The sequence below is a fragment of the Camelus ferus genome, chromosome 4 (assembly GCF_009834535.1).
Source record: "Camelus ferus isolate YT-003-E chromosome 4, BCGSAC_Cfer_1.0, whole genome shotgun sequence".
Classification (NCBI taxonomy): domain Eukaryota; kingdom Metazoa; phylum Chordata; class Mammalia; order Artiodactyla; family Camelidae; genus Camelus; species Camelus ferus.
Window position 1 is genome coordinate 65,373,299 of NC_045699.1, and position 19,966 is coordinate 65,393,264.

Below are 19,966 nucleotides of genomic sequence, written 5' to 3' on the forward strand. Positions count from 1 at the left end.
CGAAGCCGGGCGGGCGATGCCCCCGGCGTGAAAGCGCCCGCGGCGGGCGCCGACCTCTGCCCTGGTCTCCCGCCCCCTCCCGCACCAACGCCCCCCCCCGCCCCGTGCCCTTGTGACCCTGGCTTTGGCGCCGCCGCCCAGGCGCCCCGCGATGTAGCTGCCCCCGCGCCTCGGCGGGAGGCGTCCTGGCCCGCGGGCGCCCGGGGCCCGGAGCCCGGCCTGGGGGCGCAGCCGAGCTCGGGCGGGGCCGGGGCCGCGGTGGCGATGCACCGGGCCCGTTAGCCCGGGGAGCGCCAGGCAGCTGAGGCGGGGGGCAAGCCCTCCCGCAGAGGAGCCGCGCCCCCGGCCCCGCCGGTCCGCCGCGATGCTGTTCCACAGTCTGTCGGGCCCCGAGGTGCACGGGGTCATCGACGAGATGGACCGCAGGGCCAAGAGCGAGGCTCCCGCTATCAGCTCCGCCATCGACCGCGGCGACACGGAGACGGTAGGCGCACGGCTGTGGGGTTGGGGCCAAAAGCTGGGACGGGGCCGGCTCGGTCTGCGCCTCTGCTCTCCCGAGTTTGGGGGCACTTTGAGGAGCGTCCTTCGTGCCGTACGGGACTGGACGCTGGGTATCCATAGACAGGATGCAAGGCCCGTAGCTCCCCGCTCGGGGGAAACCCGGCTGCTGGGGAGGAGGAGGGAAACAAGGTTAAAACCGAAATTTTAGACCCGGAGGGTGGAAGAGAACATTTCTCCCGAAGTGGGAGCAAAGTCCTACCCGCGGCCCGGATCGCTCTCTTTTCACTTCTCCAGCTTTTTGGTCGCCAGCCCCGGGCTCTCCACCACTCGGCTCTAGCTGCTGGCGGCGCCGCCTGCGGCGCGGGGAAGGACAAACCAACCGGCAGCTCCAGCAGACTTGGGCCTTTCCCCGCCTCCTGGCAATCGGGGTTCCCTCCCCAGCGCAATTTCAGGGGTCGAAGTCGTCTGGGCCAGCGCTTTTCGTTGATCGCATCTTGGGCCTCCCTACTTCGCCGGGTTAGGGCTGGGAGTTCAGGCTCTGGCCTGGCTCTTGCGGAAGGAGAGTCCATTCAGACCTCCACACCTGGCTCCACCGGCCCAGCCCCAAATAGCCCCAGTTCCTTGCCTCAGACTTCCCTAGGGGCCAGAAGAGCAGACACTGTGCAAGCTGGACCCAGAAGTGACCTTTAGAAGCCGAGGAGGTGGGGAGCATGAATAAAGCTTCTCTGCTTGGAAAGCAAGAGAAGCTGCCCAGTGTCTCTGCTTCGAACTCTTCTTCCCAGGTTAAACCCTCTCAGCCTGTCAGTTTGGACAGGGGAGGGTTTGAATTGGGCCTGTCCTGCACTCAGAGACTTTGAGGGTGCCCATGAACCCCACTCACCATCTCCCAGGACCCAAGAGGGCCCCAGCCAATGTGGAAGAGGTGGTGGAGGGGCAGAGGTTGCTGTGCGATTTGCCCTGGCCTAAACCTTCGGCTTAAGGATCGAGAGATCGCCAGGATTAGAGGCCAGGAACTTCATGGTATCTCTGGAGAGGAGTCTGTGTGGAGGGTGACTTTTAATGGTCATCTTACCCCTTTTCCTGGGGCCTAGTGGAGTGGCTCCTTTTAAGAAACAGTTTTGGGGGAGCTTTTGGAGGGCTTGGCTGAAGTAGCCACCACGGCCTCAGTCTTCAAACACAGTATGAGCCTTTCTGGAAAAAGAGCAGAGGGGACAGGAAGCGGGAGACGTAAAGAGGAAGATCTATCCAGGCCAGCAGCCGGTCCTGGGCCTGTGGCTGGCTTGGGCTGCGTGGGCGGGCCTGGGTTCTGGGCACCCTGGATATGGGCCTTTTGGGGTGGAAGAAGCGCACCGCACACCCTGGCGGCGCCCTCCGCATTTAGGGCAAGCCGGAGCCACGGAGGGAGCTCCGGGTGCCCATTACCCCGCGGCGGCGGCGGCGGGGTCGCAGGCTGACGCAGGCGCTGCGGTCTCGCGCCTCCCTCCCTCCGCAGACCATGCCGTCCATCAGCAGTGATCGCGCTGCGCTGTGCGCCGGCTGCGGGGGCAAGATCTCGGACCGCTACTACCTGCTGGCGGTGGACAAGCAGTGGCACATGCGCTGCCTCAAGTGCTGCGAGTGCAAGCTCAACCTGGAGTCGGAGCTCACCTGTTTCAGCAAAGATGGAAGCATCTACTGCAAAGAAGACTACTACAGGTAGCCCCCATTTCGGGACCCACTGCCCTGGGCATCCAGGACCCCTCATCTCAGACGCCATAATATCCGGTTGCCTTTCCCTCCAATCCCAATGGAGGGTTCCCTACCTAGGTCTCCCCTTCTCCAAGCCAGTACAAATTAGATGATAACCTTTTAAAACAACACTTTGAGGGAACTCTTGGAAGTGTAGGGACCCAGAAAAAAACAGCCCTCTTCTGAGCTTGGACCAAAACTAAGCTTGGGTTGGGGGGTGGTCCTTGCCCCTTTCTCCCTTTGAAGTTTCTTGGGTCAATTAGAGGGAAAAGAAACAGGCACCCCAAACTGCCTGGGTTGGTGGAACAAAGTTGGAGGGAGAGCTGGGGGATCAGATTGGGTGTATTTCCGGGTCTTTCCTGGAGATGGGAGTGAAAGCTGGCCAGGATTAAAGAACCGGAATCACTAACAGGCTCCAGGTTCCTTGTTTCTCCTCTCTGGGTTTAGGGTTAGGTCTGCTTATTCTCTCTCTCTCTCTCTCTCTCTCTCTCTCTCTCTCTCTCTCTCTCTCTCTCTCTCTCTCTCTCTCTCTCTCTCTCTCTCTCTCTCTCTCCCCCTCTCTCTCCCTGTCTCTGTTTCTAGCAAATTACAAAGGTCTGCAGCATTTCCAGGCACTAGTGTGGAGGGCAAGGAAGGGATAAGTAGGAAGCTTCCCCCTCCTTCCCAAGCAGAGGCTTTCCTAAAGCTTGCTCAGACTCTGGGTAAAGTAAAGCCTTGGTAGGCATGAAAATGGTTAAGGGGAACTATATTTCAGGGTAGGGCCAGACCTGGGCCAAAGTCTAGTTCCCTCTCCTCCCATCCTCCAAGTTAAGACCTGGTTGTCCATCTTGAGGAGTGGATTTCCTCCAGTAGCAGCAGTGTCATTGGAGGAGGGATATGGGGGGTACCCAACCGTGTGTCCCCACAGTCCCTCCCTCGATGGTCCCTACAGGAGGTTCTCTGTGCAGCGCTGCGCCCGCTGCCACCTGGGCATCTCGGCCTCGGAGATGGTGATGCGAGCTCGGGACTTGGTTTATCACCTCAACTGCTTCACGTGCACCACGTGTAACAAGATGCTGACCACAGGTGACCACTTCGGCATGAAGGACAGCCTGGTCTACTGCCGCTTGCACTTCGAGGCGCTGCTGCAGGGCGAGTACCCCGCGCACTTCAACCACGCGGACGTGGCGGCCGCGGCGGCGGCAGCTGCCGCTGCCAAGAGCGCGGGGCTGGGCGCAGCCGGGGCCAACCCTCTGGGTCTTCCCTACTACAATGGTGTGGGCACAGTGCAGAAGGGGCGGCCGAGGAAGCGCAAGAGCCCCGGCCCCGGGGCGGATCTGGCGGCCTACAACGCTGGTGAGTGCGAGGCGCCCCGATGGGTTGAGGGAAAGTTCCTGGCATCAGTGGCCGAGAGCGGAGTGAATCTCAGTGTGCTATACAGAGCACTCTGGGTACTCCAGCCTTCAGCTTCCCCAGGCTCTAATCGCCGGACGACCTGGCAGCAGGGACATTAACTCCTAGGGCTCCAGCTCGTGCGCCTGCGGCTGGGGCGGGAGGAGAGGGTGTGTTAGTGGTCTTGATGTGCCGAGTGCAGAACCTCGTCGCTGAGAAATTTTTGAGAGGCAGCCTTTTGGTTTGGGCCTTTTACCCACTTTGCTGGGCAGAAAGTGCAAGGAAAAATAAAGCGAGGCAGAGCCGACACCAAACAGGCTCTTGGTTGGCGCGGCTGAGGAAGAGGATCTGGGGCGATGGATGAGCGAGGCAGGGCGGTGGGGGTCCCAAGAGAAAGGGCTGGCAGTGGCCAGGGCCACCAAGCTCCGCCTGGCCTGCGGCGGGTCATGCGAAGTGTCCTGAGGCGGCAGGCTTGGGAAACCAGCCCAGGAACCTTTTGTGCAAAGGCGGGTCGTAGTGACCATTTGATCCTCCTGCTCTGCCAGGTCTCAGTTTTCCCCGGGGTTCTTCCTTGGAGTTTCGGGCGACAGCGGGGCGCTGGGACGACAGCGCCCTCGGAAGCCGGCGCCCGGGGTGAGAAGGGAATACGCCTGGCCTTGCGCAGGGTTAGAGTGGATTTCGCATTTCCGGCGTCTTTGGACCCCGGGCCGCTTGGGGAGAGCTCTGACCCCTCTTGCGCCCCTCCCTGCTCAGGACAGCTGCGGAGGTTCTGAGGCCCGGTAAATTGAACCATCAACATCTGCCCGAAGTCTGCAGAGCCAGGAAAGGTTTATGACTACCCGGGCTTCTGAACTTGATAGAGTTTATTTGCAGTTACTTTTCTTTCGTTTGCGATAGAGTCGGATTGGAAGAATTTGTTTTCTTTCTCCTTTTCCCCTTAGTCTAAAGCACAAGTGTAAACAACAAAAAACAAAAAGCCAGGACTGTGCAAAGAGGGCTGTGGTGGGGATTATTTTTAAGTCAGGATTATTTTGACCTTTAGGAATCTGAGCTGCCTGGGGAGGTAAATGGGGATGGATGGGGGTTCCTGGTTTGCTCCAACGAAGTTGCTTGTTGGGTGATCATGGGGCATGTATGTTCTCTGTGTGCGCAGCTGGGAGGAAATTGCCGCCCATTCTGGTAAATGGTGAGGTGGCTACAGCCAGGTCTGCCTGAGATTTGTTGAAGGCTCTGTCAGAGGTGCCAATCTCCAAAACTTCCATTCCTCATCCCCCACCACCCTGAATAGATTAACCAAGTCCAGAATAGGTCTCCCAAAACAAAGCCGTGTCTATTTATCAAATGGGGTTGGCCTCCAGTAGGAAGCAGCATGCAGGCTGGGCCACAGAGTGCATAGTGAGTGAGGAGCAGGATTATGTTTTCCAGGGCACGCAGGTTCACAACCTGATTTACAATGGAAAGGTAGAAGATACAGAGATTTATTTGTGCTTTTTGCTGCTCTGTCACCTTCCCTGGCAAGGCTGTGCTACACCAAACAAGATGTGGCTGGAGGCTGAGTTTCAGAGGAGCTGGCACCTCTACAAGACTTCCCCACGCATGCCATCTCCTAGTTTTTAATTTGGCCCTTCTCTTCTCCCCCGCCCCATTCGGTTCTCTAGGCCCCCACCCCCTTTCTCTTTCTGCGTGTGTCTCCCGGTTTCTCTGTTACTGCCTTCTTTTCTCTCCCGGATCTCGTATCTCTGGCCTTGGTCCGCGCTTCCTATGCTGGTAGAAACCGCGCACGGCGCGTTACTGGTGACTGTGCGACTCGCTTACTCGGGGCTCCTGGGACTAGGTTGGGAAAAGGGGGCGCCTCCCTGGCCGCACCCGCCCCGCCAGGCCTCCCCAGGTCTGGCCACTATCCCCCTCCCTCCATTACCGGCGCCCGCAGGAGAGAAATGGCCGCAGTGTGGGCCTCTGGGCTGCTGGGACTGGAAGGAGGGCCACGGGAGCGTGTGATTGCTGTGGTGTGTCCCCGCAAGTGTGTGTGCTGGCGTGTATGTGCGTGTTTCTGATTGTGAGGACTCGAGCTTGTTTGTGTGCGTGTCCCACACCCAGGGGCCCAGCCACACCAACCAGCTGCAAAGCTTGTCGCTCTGGGGGACAGTCGGGTGGTGGAACGGCGGCACCTTACTACCCGGTGGCGAGCTCCGGCAGAGTGGGGAGGGGGCGCCGTCGGTGCGCCCGGCCCTCGGTTTAGGGAAGGACAAACCGAGTGGCGGGGCGCAGGGTCAGAAAGTCCTTCCGGGGCGGTGGCCGCGGTGGCCCTCCTCCGGCTGCCCCTCTGGTCTGAGAGCACAGCCGAGGTCTCGGAGGCGGAACTGAAACCTACCCCAGCCCGGAGCGTGGCTGCCCGCGGGCTGGGGGCGCCACCAAGGCAGCCGGAGCCTGTGAGGGGCCCGGGCCAAGCGCTCTGCACCGGGGTTTGCGCCGCACGGCCACGGGAGTCCCGCGCGGACCGGCCGGTCGCCCGGGCCTCCCGAGCCCCCGCTTTTTGTGTGTGTGTGCCTGGCGGCGTAATTACTGATTTGATTCCAATCCATTATTTAGACAATTGAACCTACAATCTCGTCTTTAGTAAAATGAGGCGAAGTCAGATTTGATTACAGGTTCAGTCCCAGCGACAAGAGCTCGAAACCCGATGGGTTAATAACAGATCACGAGTAAATTATTCATGATTTTACGAGCTCTTTAGCTCCATTGAATCGGCCTAATTGAGAGGAAAAAAAAAAAAAAGAGAGAGAGAGAGAGAGAAAGCTTAGTCCTTCCCCTCCCTTCGTCCCCTTGCTCCTCCCCGGATCCGATCCTGGGGAATCTCCACCCGGCCCTGGAGCTGGGGGCCGGAGTGAGGGGGCCTGGGGCACGGACAGATCTGGGCCCAGTGGCAGCTTCTCCGCCCCCAGCACAGCCCCCTGACTCAGCCACTGGCCAGCTTAGGCCTCCCTACCTTGGGCCGGCTCCTTCTCTGCCCTCTCATCCTTTCCCCTCTTTCCCCTTTTCACCACTTCCCAGCCTGTAACAGCTTTGGAAAGGCCTCCCCACAGGGACCCAGTCTCTCTGAGATCCTAGGATTCAGTTCCTTAACCTGGACCCTGCATCACACAACATCGCCCCTATTCCCGGGCCTCACTGTCCCCTCAGGCTCTCTCTCTGTCTCTCCCGAGTTCTTACTGTTTTTGTAGCAGTGTCTCTCTGGTTCTCCCCATCTCCACTGCTTTCTTTCCTGTCTCTCCTCTCTTTTCCCTGGCTCTGTCCATCTTCCCCCCCCTACCAACCTTCCATTTCTTTCTCTTCATTCTGTCTTTCTACATCTGTCTCTTTCTCTCCTTTCTCTGCCCTTTCTTTCTCCTCCCCTGAAACACCTCCCCCCACCTAAGCCACACTCAGGGCACGTCCCTTGGGTGCGTGGGGCGCCGAGGTCCCCATGGAGCTCATTAATAGCAGCAAGGCCTAGGCGGGGGCTGGGCAGAGGGATGGGCCCACAGATCCCCTATGGGGAGCCCTGCCCCACCCCCCTGTGGAGCTGGGGACTTAGGGGCATGAAAAGGGTCTGCTCCCCACAGCAGGGGACAGGGCAGTTTCCATGGATCCCATTTGGAGTCATGCTCTGATCCCCTTTAAATTGCTGGATCCCCATTCTTCACTCTGGGCACTGTCAGTGGGAGTACAGCACGGGTGGAGGACTTGGGTGCGTGGGTGCATCTGGGAAGGGGACCTTAGGAAGTGTAGCCACTTGCTAACAGCTCCAAGGTTAGGGACAAGACCTGCATCTTACAAATTTTTTCTGCAAAGGACTCCTTCTCAATTGGGCAGGGGAGGATTAGGTCACCAGAAGAGCAGGAGTATTTCTGAGTTAGGAAAAATGCAGGACTCTCAGTTAAATTTGAATTTTGGGTAAATGACAAATTTTTAGTGTAAGTGTATCCCATGCAACATTTGAATTTTAAATAAACAGTGAATAATTTTATAGTATATGTGTATACTAGGCAATATTTGAATTTTAGGCAGAAAGCAAATCAGTTTTTAGTATAGGTATGTCCCATACAATATTGGAGACATCATACTAAAAAACTGTTCATTGTTTATCTGAAATTCAAATTTAACTGGGCAACCTGTATTTTTATTTGTTAAATCTGGCAGCTCTATCACGGGCATGTGATGAGACAGGAGTTATATCCCCAGTTGCCCGCTTTAGGCAGACTGAATTAATCTCCTGTGAGGCGTTTCCCAAAGTAAGGCCTAATGTGTGGGATGGCCCAGGATTGGACGAGAGGATCTTGGAGAAGGGTCCTGCATGTCCCCATCAGCTGCCAGGTTGCCAAGCAACTTTCTGAGGTTTCTACCCTTCTTCACCACCCCCAGTGCCTTCCAGGCATTGGCAGCCAGGCCCCAGCTGGGCCCCTTCTGGATGGGGACGGGCTCCCCAAAGAGTCATACTTCATCTTTGCCTGCCTTTGTGATGTAGTGGAAAAAAACTGCAAGGGTTGCAGTGTTGAATCTAGGCTCAGCCATTACCAGTGGTGTGGCCATGTGCCGATGGCTTCATTTCCCTTAGCATTAGTTTCTTCATCTCTGAAATGGGATGAATAGCAGTAACCACCTCTTAGAGCAGTAGTAAAGGCCCCATGATCTACGGAGAGCCACAGGTATACCATGGGTGTCAAATACATGTTGACTTCTCCCTTCATCTTCCTCCTCTTTCCGGTTAGAACTCTGCTACTCCATGAGATTTCCAAAGATCACTTAACCTCCCCGCCTCATTCACCTCATTTGTAAAACTGGGAAGCAACTGCCTTACAAGGCAGTGGTGAGGATTAAAGTTCAAAGTACAATTTCCAACCTTCAGCCCAGTGCCTGTTGCCCAGGGCCTACGGGTCGTGCAGTACTTCTAGGTGTGGGAACTGATGAGGGTGGAATGAAAGTGGAAGAGTAAGGAAAGTAAGTGGAAGTCTGTGATTTCCAGGTGCCTGCCCCAAATACTGGGCGGGGGTGCAGGGGAGGGGGAGACTGGAGATTGCATTCCTCCATAGGGAGTGCAGGGGGAAAGAGGAAGATGGTGGGCCTGCTGTGCCCGCAGTCAGGTGACTTCCCTTTCTGAGCCTCAGTTTCAACATTTGTAAAAAGGGGGAAATAATACCTGGCTCAGAGGGTTGTTTTTAAGGACAAGAATGTGCATGTGAAGCCCTTTAGCACATCATCTGGAGTTTAATAAGCCATCAACAAGTTGTAGCTGCTGCTGCTGCTGCTGTTATTATTATTATTAATTATTATTATTATTGTAACATGATGGCTCAGAATGGTTTTTGGATTCTCCTAGAGCTGGGTTTGAATCCAGCATTTCCTAGCAGAGTGACCCTGGGCAGATGGCTCCCCGAACCTCAAATTTGCCTGTAAATCTATAAAATGGGGATAATATCTCCATCCCAGCAGGGTGCAGTGCCCGCAGTGTGGTCCAGAGGCTAGAAACACTTGGCACTGGTGGGGTGGGTGTGGACTTGGCAGTGTAGTTGGGGCCGGGCCAGGAGGTTCACCTGCTGCCTCTGCGTCCCCTCCCCAGCGCTGAGCTGCAACGAGAACGACGCGGAGCACCTGGACCGCGACCAGCCCTACCCGAGCAGCCAGAAGACAAAGCGCATGCGCACCTCCTTCAAGCACCACCAGCTTCGGACCATGAAGTCTTACTTTGCCATTAACCACAACCCTGACGCCAAGGACTTGAAGCAGCTCGCGCAAAAGACGGGCCTCACCAAGCGGGTCCTCCAGGTCAGCCGGCCAGGGCTGGGGGTAGGGACTAGGGCCTGGGGTGGAACCCCACCGCAGCCATGGGCCTTGGAAGGACGTTCTGCTCTGTCTGCCTATCTCTTTGTTTATCTTTCTCCGTTCTCTTTCTCCATCTCTTCTGTCTGTCTCTTGCCGTATTTCAATCTTTTTTTTTTTCTAACTTTGTCTTCTTCAAGTTTGTCCCTCAGTGTTTCTGTTTTGTGTCTGTGTGCCCCTCTGCCTCTTTGTCTACACAGTCTCTTTTCTTTCTTGTAAGCACTTCTTAGTTGCTATTTATTACTCAAATGACACTCAAATATGTTCATGTTGTAAAAGGTTCAAGGATTTCAGATAAATCCAGAGCTCCCCTCCCCACCTTGGCCCCTTATCCCAGGATGCCTGTCCAAGGGAACTGCTGTTAGCCATTTGCTCCTTCTGCTTCTTGCTCCTTACTTGCTCTCTCTCGTTTCTTTCTTTCTGTCTCTCTCTAGATTTTCCTTCTGTTTCTTTGTTGTTTCTCAGACTCTTCCAGAAGCAGGGTTTGGTGAGGGAGGGTGATTAGGCCGACCTCCTGGGTGGAAGTAGATGGGCGCCTCTGAAACCTAGCAGTATTGCACTTGTATGTGAGGGCGATTTCTTGAGAGAGAGGATCCAGAGCTTTCACCAGATTTCCCAATGGTCTGTCATCCCAAAGATGTAAGAACCCCAGTCTGGGGAGTCCCAGGTGCCTGTATGACTTAAACTCGTGGCAGAGCCTGGGGCTACTTCTGAAATCTTCAGCTCCTCTGCTAACTCATTTCCTGGTCTGAGGCAAGTCACTTAACTCCTCTGAGCCTCAGTTTCCTTACATGTGAAATGGAAGAAGAAACTTATTCACAAGAAATTATACTGCCCGCTTAATTGTAGGAGCCATTGAGATAATGCAAGTGTCCTTCACAGTAGCTGACACTTAGCTGCTCAGTGGATGGAAGCTAAGAATGACATTAACTAGATTAACTAACTGATATTAACTAATACAAACAATTATTATGGGGGCTAGACTTCAATTTCCCTAGCTGGACAATAATAAGATGGGAGAATATCCCCTTTTACATCAAGTTTAACCAATTTATTCCTCAGTGTGTGGTTGTAGGGTTAACAGCGCACATTTTGGGGGTGAGAATATTGAGAGTTGAAGGGATCTGCCCGTCAGGAGGAGTGGTGCTGGGATTCCAGTGCAGGCCAGTCTGACCCGCCCTCCAGCTCCAGGTCTTCCGAGATTGAAGGGCGGGAGGTGGGCGGCAGCACCGACTGGGTGAGGACGATGGGCACTGAAGGCTGTGAAACTGCCATAAGTTTTCCTGCGAGTCTGTCAGAATTTTCAGAAGAGCATTCTGGGAGTGATGGTGGTGGCAGGGATGGGACTGACCGCGGGCCAAGGTCCCGGGGAGTTGGCGGCCCCACACCGCCTTGGCCCGGCTTCCAGCGAGGGGGATTTTGGGCAGCTCGGTCTCGCGCGGCTTCGGTGACGTAGCAGAGGGAGGTGAGGGGCCGCCAATGGGGCGCCGATGCGCCTCTCTGGGCCCGCCCCCCGCCCTGCGGCTCCGTGCGGACCCCGCCGCTCCTGTTTGGGTCGGTTTTGCCCGAAGGTCTCTCTAGCTTGGGTTCCAGAAGGGACGGGGATACTGCTGCGCCTGTGTGCGTCTCGGATCCCGCTGGTCCGTTTCCCTCGGACTTTACCTTTTGGGGTTTAGGTCAGGGGACCCTCCATGGCGCCCCCTCTGTTCCTCAGCTCTGGGCGAATTTGGACTGAAGACCTGCGGTTGCCGCGTTTTCTCTGGTTAGTAGTCCCCTCCTCTGTCTAGATGCCGTTATGGTGAGCTGGCGACGGGGAGGAGTCCGTGAATCAAGCGCCCGGAGCAGGGGCTTGAAGTTAGGCAGAGCTGAATTCCGTTCTGCCTGTGTACTCACTGGCGGTGTGTGTTGGACAAATTAGTTACCCTCTCTGTGCCATAGCTTTCTTATCCGTAAAATGGGCACCATTAGGGCATGTACTTCACCAGTTATCCAGATTAAATAAAATAAAGAGTAAGTGCCCATGGTGGGGTCTGAATCTGGAGTGAAGAGCTGATCTCTGCTGGCCTTGGTAAGGCAGGAGGCTTGATTTAGGAGCCCATTGGAGTTCCAGAATAGTTATCTCTCATTCTTTTATCTGACCAAATACCTATTGGCACTAGGCCCTGGGGACACAAAGATGAATGAACCACAGTCCTGGCCCTGAAGAAATTTACCTATTAGGTGCTGAGACAGACCACAGTCAGTTTCCCTATAATGTGATCAGTTGGGAGAGGGGGTTGTGCAGGAAACCAGGGGAGAGACCAACTACCTACCCTGTGTGTGAAGAAGGAGTCACCTGAATGACCTGGATCTAGGCTTGCCTCTCCCCCCCAGAATCCTGTTCACATCTGCATGTCCTCTCTATCATGGGGACTCAGAAAAGCCAGGGGCATGGGACTAGTTGAGAGAGAGAAGCACTGACATAGTGGTGTGTCTACTAATCCATAAATGTTTCAGTGCTCTGCTATGTGTCAGGTACTTTGAAAGGCCAGTGAAACACATTTGCTCATTGAGTCCTCATTATCAGACATCGTGATCCCTTCTCCTCCACTATACGGATAAGAACTCTGAGGCTCAAATGATCCCCGCTTGCCCCATGTCACACTTTGCTGGTAAGTAGCAGAGCTGGATCCAAACCCAGGCCCGTCTGATGAGCGGGCGTTGCACTTTCTCCTCTAAGCCAGCCCAGCCGTGACTGCATCTGAGCGTGAGAGCTTGTACATTGTTGGCGTGAGGGTGGCCATACCCTAGGGCACATCAGACCACTGTTTTCCCTCCTCCCAGACCGCCAGACCTCCTGCACAAATCCTTAATATTCCCTAACAGCACAACACCTCATGATGATGCAGCAGTTTGCAAAGCATTATCGTTCTAGCCACTGGTCTTCCTTAGCTTAATATGTTCCTGCCTATTTTATTGATGAGAAGCTGAAGAACTAGTGAGATGAAGTGATTTATTTGAGGATATGGGAGCCAGGCATTGGCAAGGTGGGGCTCTCTCCCAGGTGTTGACTACTGATGGGCTGGCTGGGGGAGGTGGGATGTGGGCAGTTTGGAGCAAGGTAACTGGTGGTGTGGAAGGTAACATACAGATTCAGATCCTTTCTGACATACCAGCAGTGTGATTTGGACACCTTAATGTCTCCTCTCAGAGTCTTATTCCTTGTCTTTGAGGTGGAGATAATGATAGTTTGTATCCTGAGGGTTCCTAAGGATTGAGACAATGAATGGGAGGCACTACAGCATGCTGCCTGCTGGTACAATGTAGGTGCCCATGAAATAGTTTCTCATCACTGGCTACACCAGCTTCATGGTGCTAGGCCTTGGGTGCCCCCTGCAGGTTGTGGTCCACTTTGACCCTTCAGAGTGTCTGTCTGCATGGCAAGGGCAGGGTGGGGTTGAGGCTGAGTTCCCAGAAGTGGATGACGTAGGATGTGTGTGCGTGTGTGTGTGTGTGTGTGCGCGTGCGTGTGTGTGTGTCTGTCTGTCTAGGGTTCTAGGCTGTTATTGAATCTGTAATGCATGAGCACCACCAACATGGCAGGCCTGGGATGCAGTATCCCAGTATCCCTGCTGGAAGTTGGAGCTGATATGAGGACCAGACTCAGCCCTCCCACTTACTTCTGAGTGATCATGAGCAAGTGGCTTAACTTTTCTGAGCCTCAGTAGCTTCAGCTATAAAATGGGGATAATAGTAATGCTTCACTAGGCAGTTGCAAGAAGTAAATAAGATGACATAAAGTGTAATTTATAAAGTATGTATCAGGGACTCTGCATATTAATTTCACACACATTTACATAGTAGGGTTCAGTCTACCACCCCTTTTTGCACACATTTAAAAAATTTAATTATCTTCATTTTGCAGATGAGGAGACAGGTTCAGAGAAGCAAAAACCCTTGCACTGAATCTCACAGCTAACAAGTGATGAGGAGTCAAGCCCAGATTGGCCTGATTCCACAGCTCTTTCCAACACAGCGCAGTGTAGGGATTGTGATTCCCAGCACCCCCTGCCCTTGGATCTAGCTGCCGAATGAATGCAGCAGTACAGATGGGAGCAAGGGAAGGAGTGGGCTGTAGATGCCATGTCTTGGTAGGAAGCAGGAATTCTGTTGTGAAGCCCTATGTAAAGTGCATAAAAATGCTCAAAATTGTCATCAGCAGCAGCATGACGCCCACCGTACTCACTTGTCATCAGTGGGCAAGGTGATCAGGAGGCAGAATGGCCCTTGGACAGAGGTCCATTTAGATATCAGGCTTTGCCAGTTCTTGGAGACCATTCCTCAGCACTTCCATGCACCTCTGAGTCACCTCTCTTCCTTCCCGGGGAACAGCCAGGAAGGCAGAATATTAAGATGCCCTCAGCTTGGGGAGGGGGCTAGTGAGCTGACTGACTGGGACGAGAGGAGATCTCCTTAGGGGTTCCTAGCGTGACTTTCAAAGAAAATACATTTTAACAATCAACAGTTTAAAAATATTCTTCAGATGACTAGTTAGTCATCATTAACCTGTATGAGAACTCAGGAACTGAATACACTAGCTTTCCTCTGTTTGTTCACTTCAACAAATGCACCAACCTGCCATGTTCTGTGCAGGACTTGAGGTGCTGAGAATTCAGTGGTGACCCTGTCAGTGAACAGTCCCTGCTGGAACAGACAGTCCAGAGGGGAGACGAAGTACAGCAAGATATTGTATAAATAATTAAAATGGTGATAAGATTAATCTGTATTTTTCCATATATTTGAAATAGTTCATCATAAAAATATCTTTTAAATGATTCCAGGACCAAGTAAGTTTGGGAAATGCTAAAGATTGTGTCTTTCTCTTGGAGATCAGAGCATGTTGGCAATCATACAGGCATTGAGAAATCTTGAAGAGATTCAATTTTGTCTCATCTAACATTTCCCAAGTGTATTTGGTCACGTAACCTTTATTTAACTCTTGACAAAAATAAACTAGAAGGGCTAGGATGGAAAAGTATAGGGTTGCAACAAGAGCATAAAGATGAGGACCTGACCTAGGGAGGGAGGTAGTCAGGAATGGCTTCCCTGAGGAGGTTAGGTCTCCACTAGGGCCAGTAACTTCAGTTCCTTGGGCCTCAGCTTCCCCACCTGTAAAATGGGCAGAATGAGCATTATTCTGCTTGTCTCTTGCACAGAGCTGTAGGGAGTGTTTGATCTAGTGATGGACAGTTGGAGCTGGATGGAGTTTCATAGATGATTTGGCCCACATCTCTTTTTAGAAGAGAGGAAACTGAAGCCCAGAGAGGTGGAGTAACGCGTCTAAGGCCTCACAGCAAAGTAGTTGTAGCCCTGGAGCTGGAACCAAGGGGTCATGATGTCCAGTCCAGTGCTCAGGATTTTTGGTTCTTTAAAGAAAACTTTTAAAGCTTATAAAACAATAGAACCACCATACAGACAGGTTAGAAAAATAGGGGGGAAAATTACCCTATGAGGACACAGGAAGCCAATAATCCAGGCGTGTAGTTTGCGGGTTAAGTAGCGGGTAAGGACGAGGACCCAGTTGCTGGGATTCACATCTCAGCTCCACCCCTTTGGCTGGGCTCTGGGCCTCAGTTTCCTCACCTGACCATAGTATTAGCACCGACTTTGTAAGACATTAACGGGAGTTCATACATGTAAAATGCTTAGAACTTTGCTTGGATGTTGCCTTGCACTTAGCGAGTGAATAATAATTCGTTGTTATTATTTGCTTTATGAAGTTGCAATACCAGAGGACGTAGTTTTGTTATTTTTTTCCTTCACATGATGTCCATCATGAGACATTTCCTCTGCAACTGCATGGAGTGGCTGTGTCATGACTTCTGCGTGTCCCATCTGGTCGGATGCTTTGGATACAGCCATTAGTTTTGATGTTATTAAAAAAAATGCCAGAGACATCCTTAGGCATGAAGCTTATATCTTTTGGCTGGTTTCCTTAGCAACCCAGGAGGGGATTTGCAGGTCAAAGTAGGTTTCCCACAGGCCCTCCTGGTCTCCTTGATGAAAGGACCCCGGGGAGGGGATTTGTGAGCCCACAGGGCCAGTAGGTGTCTGAGGAGGTGGCACTCAGCCATGTGGGCTTCCTCATCCACCCAGGACTTACTGGGTTCCCTTGGGCAGCAGGCTGAGGCACTTCCCGCAGATGAAGAGAGAGGGCTGCTGGTGTTAGAAGACGGATGGGTGGAGCAGATCACCTTCCTTGTTGCAGCTGCCCTAGAATCCCAGCCTGCCAGAGCCCCAGAAGGCCATAGAGAATGCATGGTGTGGTCCAACCTTCCTGTCATACAGGTGGGGAAACTGAGGCAGACCCAGAGGTAAGAGACTAGCACAAGGTCACTTGGTTTGTCAGTGGCACAACCAGAACTGGAAGCTACAGCTGGTGCTCTTTCCACTGCACTACAGTTGCTTCTGTGTTTGTTCCCTCATTCATTCATTCATTCATTCACTGATTCACTCACTCAGGATCATGTGGTAAGGAAACCATGGACTTTATGTGATAGATAATCCTGGATTCCCAGATTCTAGTCTCAGCTTGGCCTCTGTGTGACCTTGTGCAAGTGCCTTCACCTCTCTCAGCCTCTCTGGTTTTAAATCTATGAAATGGGGATAATGGCAATCACCCCCTCCTTGGCCTATCATGGAGATAACCTGTGACTGTGCACGTCAGAGGGTAGCCTGGCGCCAGGCACGTAGAGATCTATAAAAGTTGTCTGTTATTATTACTATTGACTCAATGCATATGACTGATTCTTAATCTTTGCCAGTCCCTGTACCACATCCCCAGGGACATGAAGATGACTTAGACAGGGTACTTGCCCCACCAACCTCTTGGGAGGGGATTTTTTTTTTTTTTTTTAATACCCTGGAGAATTCTGGTGAAGCCTGGCTTAAGGTGAGAAACAAACTCAACACAAACCCCCACAGCAGCTGGCTTTTAGTTGAGTTGTTGACTTTCATCCACCAGATTCCCAGCGCCTCGGATCCAGTAAAGCAGAGAAGGCACTTGTGGAAGATGGTGTCATTGTTTACAAACCACTGTTAGGGGCAACGCCGGAGAAATAGCAAACAGCCAGTAACTAACTGGTTCCAGCCCTTCCCAAGGGCTTGGAGCCCCGGACCAATGGGCCATGCGCTGCCCCCGGCGCTTCCTGTTGCAGCTACTGCTCAGAGAGTCGGACGCACAGGGCACTCACGGAGCCACACACGGTCAGGACAGGACGGTGGCAAGAGGTGACACCAAGACTCTGGCATTTCTCATCCCCAATCTTCAAAGACACTTCGGGGAAGTCGCCTCCTTTCTCTGAGGGCCTCTTGGGGCTTCCTCCATCATTTTCTCCATCAGTCATTCTCTGGGCCAGACAGACACGGAGTCTCACCCCTGCAGATTTCTGCAGGAGGGGCAGGGAAGGAGCCCCCACCCCCAAGAAGTGCCTGTTGAGCCTGGCCTTAGAGCGCTGGACTTATTTGTGAGCTCCTGGAAGAGGTGATGGGCTTGCTTTGGGCAGAAGGCCAGGGAAAATGTGCTTTCTTTCTGGAAAGACCCAGCGTGCTGGGGAGAAAGCTTTGTTTCCTGACTTGACAGGGTCCGTGTCTCCTTCTTTACAACAGAATTCTTGAGGCTGTGCTTCTTAATTGAGCCCACGTTGTATCAGGCCACCAAAAAGTGGGTTTGAGGCCACAGGCCTCTGAAGCTGGGGTGGTCCCTAGGGGAGGGTTGGGCCTGGCGTCGGCCCTTCCCATCCCTGTCTGAGACTCTGGGAAGACAGCAGATGCAGGCACATCTGGAAATATGCAGCTGGACACCCCAGAATCTGTAAAATTCCCCAAGGCCCTTTGTTTTACAGGGAGCCTTCTGGAGGGTGTTTTCCTCACGCAAAGGGAAGTGAAAAGGCCCTGCCCTTTGGGAGACACAACTTCCCACCCTGTCCCCCTCCCCCTAGGTTCTCTGGGCTTCTCCTGGAGCACTTTGAGGTTCTCAGGGTATAGCTGGATCTCTGTGCAGTTCGACGGGTGGACATCCTAGTTGGGAGGGGGCGCTGTGTAGGCGAGGTTTGATGCTTGTCTTCGTGTGTACAGGCTTGTGGGCAGCGTTGTGGGGGTGTGTGTGTGTGTGTGTGTGTCTGCGCCCAAGGGAAAATGAAAGCAAACCCTTATTCTCTCTCTTTGGCATTCCTTTCATACCAACCTCAGTAACGTGGCCCACCCCCCCACCTCCCTCATAAATGGTACAGGGACGTGGCAGGTTGGGAGAGGGAATCTGCGGCTCACTACGTCCTGGGCCTTTCTTTAATCGGGCAGCTGTTCCCTCTCTGCCCACTCTGCCCTGAGACCTGAAACCCAGTGGTCCAGGATGCCAGCGGCTTCTCCAACGGATGGTGGTGGGGATTAAGATCCCCGTCTTTCTCTTCCTCTTAGTAACTCTTTGTTGACTGAGTCCTGTGTGTTCTTTTCACCATTCTAGTGTTTCCCAGACTTACCATGAAAAACTTAAAAAACCGCACCCATAAGAACTTGTGGGATCTCTTGCCTGCTTAAAAGATGACTGCCGAGAAACCCGAATCTCTCAACCATTGTGAAAAATGATCGAGATCTAGTTTGTGTGAATCTTCCAGAACATAATAGAAATGCAATGTGAGCCACATATGTTTAAAAATTTCCAGTAGCCACGTTAAAAAATCAAAAGGAAACCCATAAAATTAATTTTAAGAATTTATCTTTTTGGCCCACTTTGTCCAATATATTATCATTTCAGCATGTAATCAAAATAAAACTTACTATTGAGATATTCAACCTCTTATTTTTTTTCATACCAAGTTTTCAAATCTGTGGTTTCAAATCTCACCTACCAACCAGCCGCTTTGGGGCTAGTCACGTTTCAAGTGCTGGGTAGCCAAGTGTGGCTACGATCCTGGAGAGCGCAGCTCAGCTCTGGAAACATCTTACAGAAGGGGAAACCCCGTAACAGCCAATTAGAGGAAAGGACATTTTTATTGCATTAAGAACAAAATATTGGCAGCCTGACTTTTTAATCCCCATCCCCCACCCCATCGTTGAGACAAGGATTAGCATCTCTGAGTTAAACAGTCGGCTGCGGGAGGGGATGCTCAGCTCTTCTCTGGTCCTGCCCGGCTTCCTCTGACCAGCCCTTCCCTCTCCTCCACGCAGGTCTGGTTTCAGAACGCCCGGGCCAAGTTCAGGCGCAACCTCTTACGGCAGGAAAACACAGGCGTGGACAAGTCGACGGAGGCGGCGCTGCAGACGGGGACGCCGTCGGGGCCGGCCTCGGAGCTGTCCAACGCCTCGCTCAGCCCCTCCAGCACGCCCACCACCCTCACAGACTTGACTAGCCCCACCCTGCCGACTGTGACGTCCGTCTTAACTTCTGTGCCTGGCAACCTGGAGGGCCACGAGCCTCACAGCCCCTCGCAAACGACTCTCACCAACCTTTTCTAATGACTCGCGGCCCCCAGCCCCCGCCTCCGCCCCACAATTTCTTTAAAAAAGAAATTATCTTTAGTTGAATTCCAAGTGTATTTTAAAATAGAGGCTTTGAGCAACTAACTAACCACATTTTAGGATCTCGCCTGGAAACTGAGGAAGAAAATAATTGCGCGCCCGGCTGACGCAGTGGTGTGGACTGAGGAATTACTTGGAAGATCTGTCTGCAACACAACATTTGTGTCTCTGTACAGTTTTGTGGACTGAGCGAGGAAAAACAACAAATAATTTAAGTTGGCTAGAGCTTCTGTATTTTCAAAGACTGCCACGTGCCTTAGGAATACTGTTTTATCTCCATACTTTGGATGACTTGTTCATTTTTCTCTCCCTCTTTTTCTCTCTGTATATTTATGACCAGAGCAAAAAATGTAAAAAAAAAAAAAAGTTTGTTACTTTGAATAGTCCTAAAAAGAAAAAAAAAGGAAAAAAAATCAAACCCCCTCCAACGGTCGCTTTGTTGTTTTAGAATTTTAAGGTGGAAGTCTGTTCGAATACCAGAATTTGTAAAATCTAACCAGTAATAAAACCACTTATTGAAACTAGTTGGTGCTACTGCTGTTTAGTTAGGTGTGAAATTCACAGGACGTAAGAGTCTTACCGAAGCCCAGAAATAAATTCCAGGGTCTCCCCCTGCTTACCTATAATATTTACTCATAATAATTTATAAATATTTATTTATAATATTGGTGGGGCCCCTCTTTTGTGCCAGACTTTGGGCTGCTGGTTGGGATCCAGAGATGAAGGAGACACAGTCCCTGCCATTGAGGAATTCAGAGTGGAAGGAGAGACGGACAAGAGATCATCTTAATACGTGTGATATGTACTACATGGAGAGCATGTAAGTAAATACCACTCATTCATTTATTGTTTCAAACATTAAATAAGCACGCTCTGCTGGATACTTGTGACACAAAGGTCAGAAGTCATTACACCTGCCTTTTCTGCTCTTCTCTGGGCTGGAAGGGTGTGTCAG

General features: G+C 52.5%; 1 protein-coding gene across 5 annotated transcripts; it reads left to right on the top strand.

Annotated features, from left to right (window-relative positions):
- Positions 1–277: 277 nt before the first annotated feature.
- Positions 278–19,535, top strand: LHX2 (LIM homeobox 2). Of its 5 annotated transcripts, none has more exons than XM_032478403.1 (6): positions 329–484; positions 1,994–2,196; positions 3,161–3,564; positions 9,197–9,402; positions 15,619–15,809; positions 18,661–19,535. In XM_032478403.1, exons 1-6 carry the CDS (start codon positions 365–367, stop codon positions 18,836–18,838), a joined length of 1,302 nt encoding a protein of 433 aa, XP_032334294.1. In that variant the 5' UTR covers positions 329–364; the 3' UTR covers positions 18,839–19,535. The 5 variants fall into 5 exon arrangements, with proteins under 5 accessions (XP_032334295.1, XP_032334294.1, XP_032334293.1 ...); XM_032478402.1 differs by having other exon boundaries at positions 15,619–15,783; XM_032478405.1 differs by lacking the exon at positions 18,661–19,535 and adding an exon at positions 16,460–17,945 and having other exon boundaries at positions 15,619–15,783.
- Positions 19,536–19,966: the final 431 nt, after the last annotated feature.

Excerpts from the sequence above, each read along its gene's own strand:
- LHX2 (XM_032478402.1), top strand. The coding sequence starts at position 365 with ATGCTGTTCCACAGTCTGTCGGGCCCCGAGGTGCACGGGGTCATCGAC. Across the intron at positions 485-1,993 it reads ACCGCGGCGACACGGAGACG|ACCATGCCGTCCATCAGCAG; the intron begins GTAGGCGCACGG and ends CTCCCTCCGCAG. Across the intron at positions 2,197-3,160 it reads TGCAAAGAAGACTACTACAG|GAGGTTCTCTGTGCAGCGCT; the intron begins GTAGCCCCCATT and ends TGGTCCCTACAG.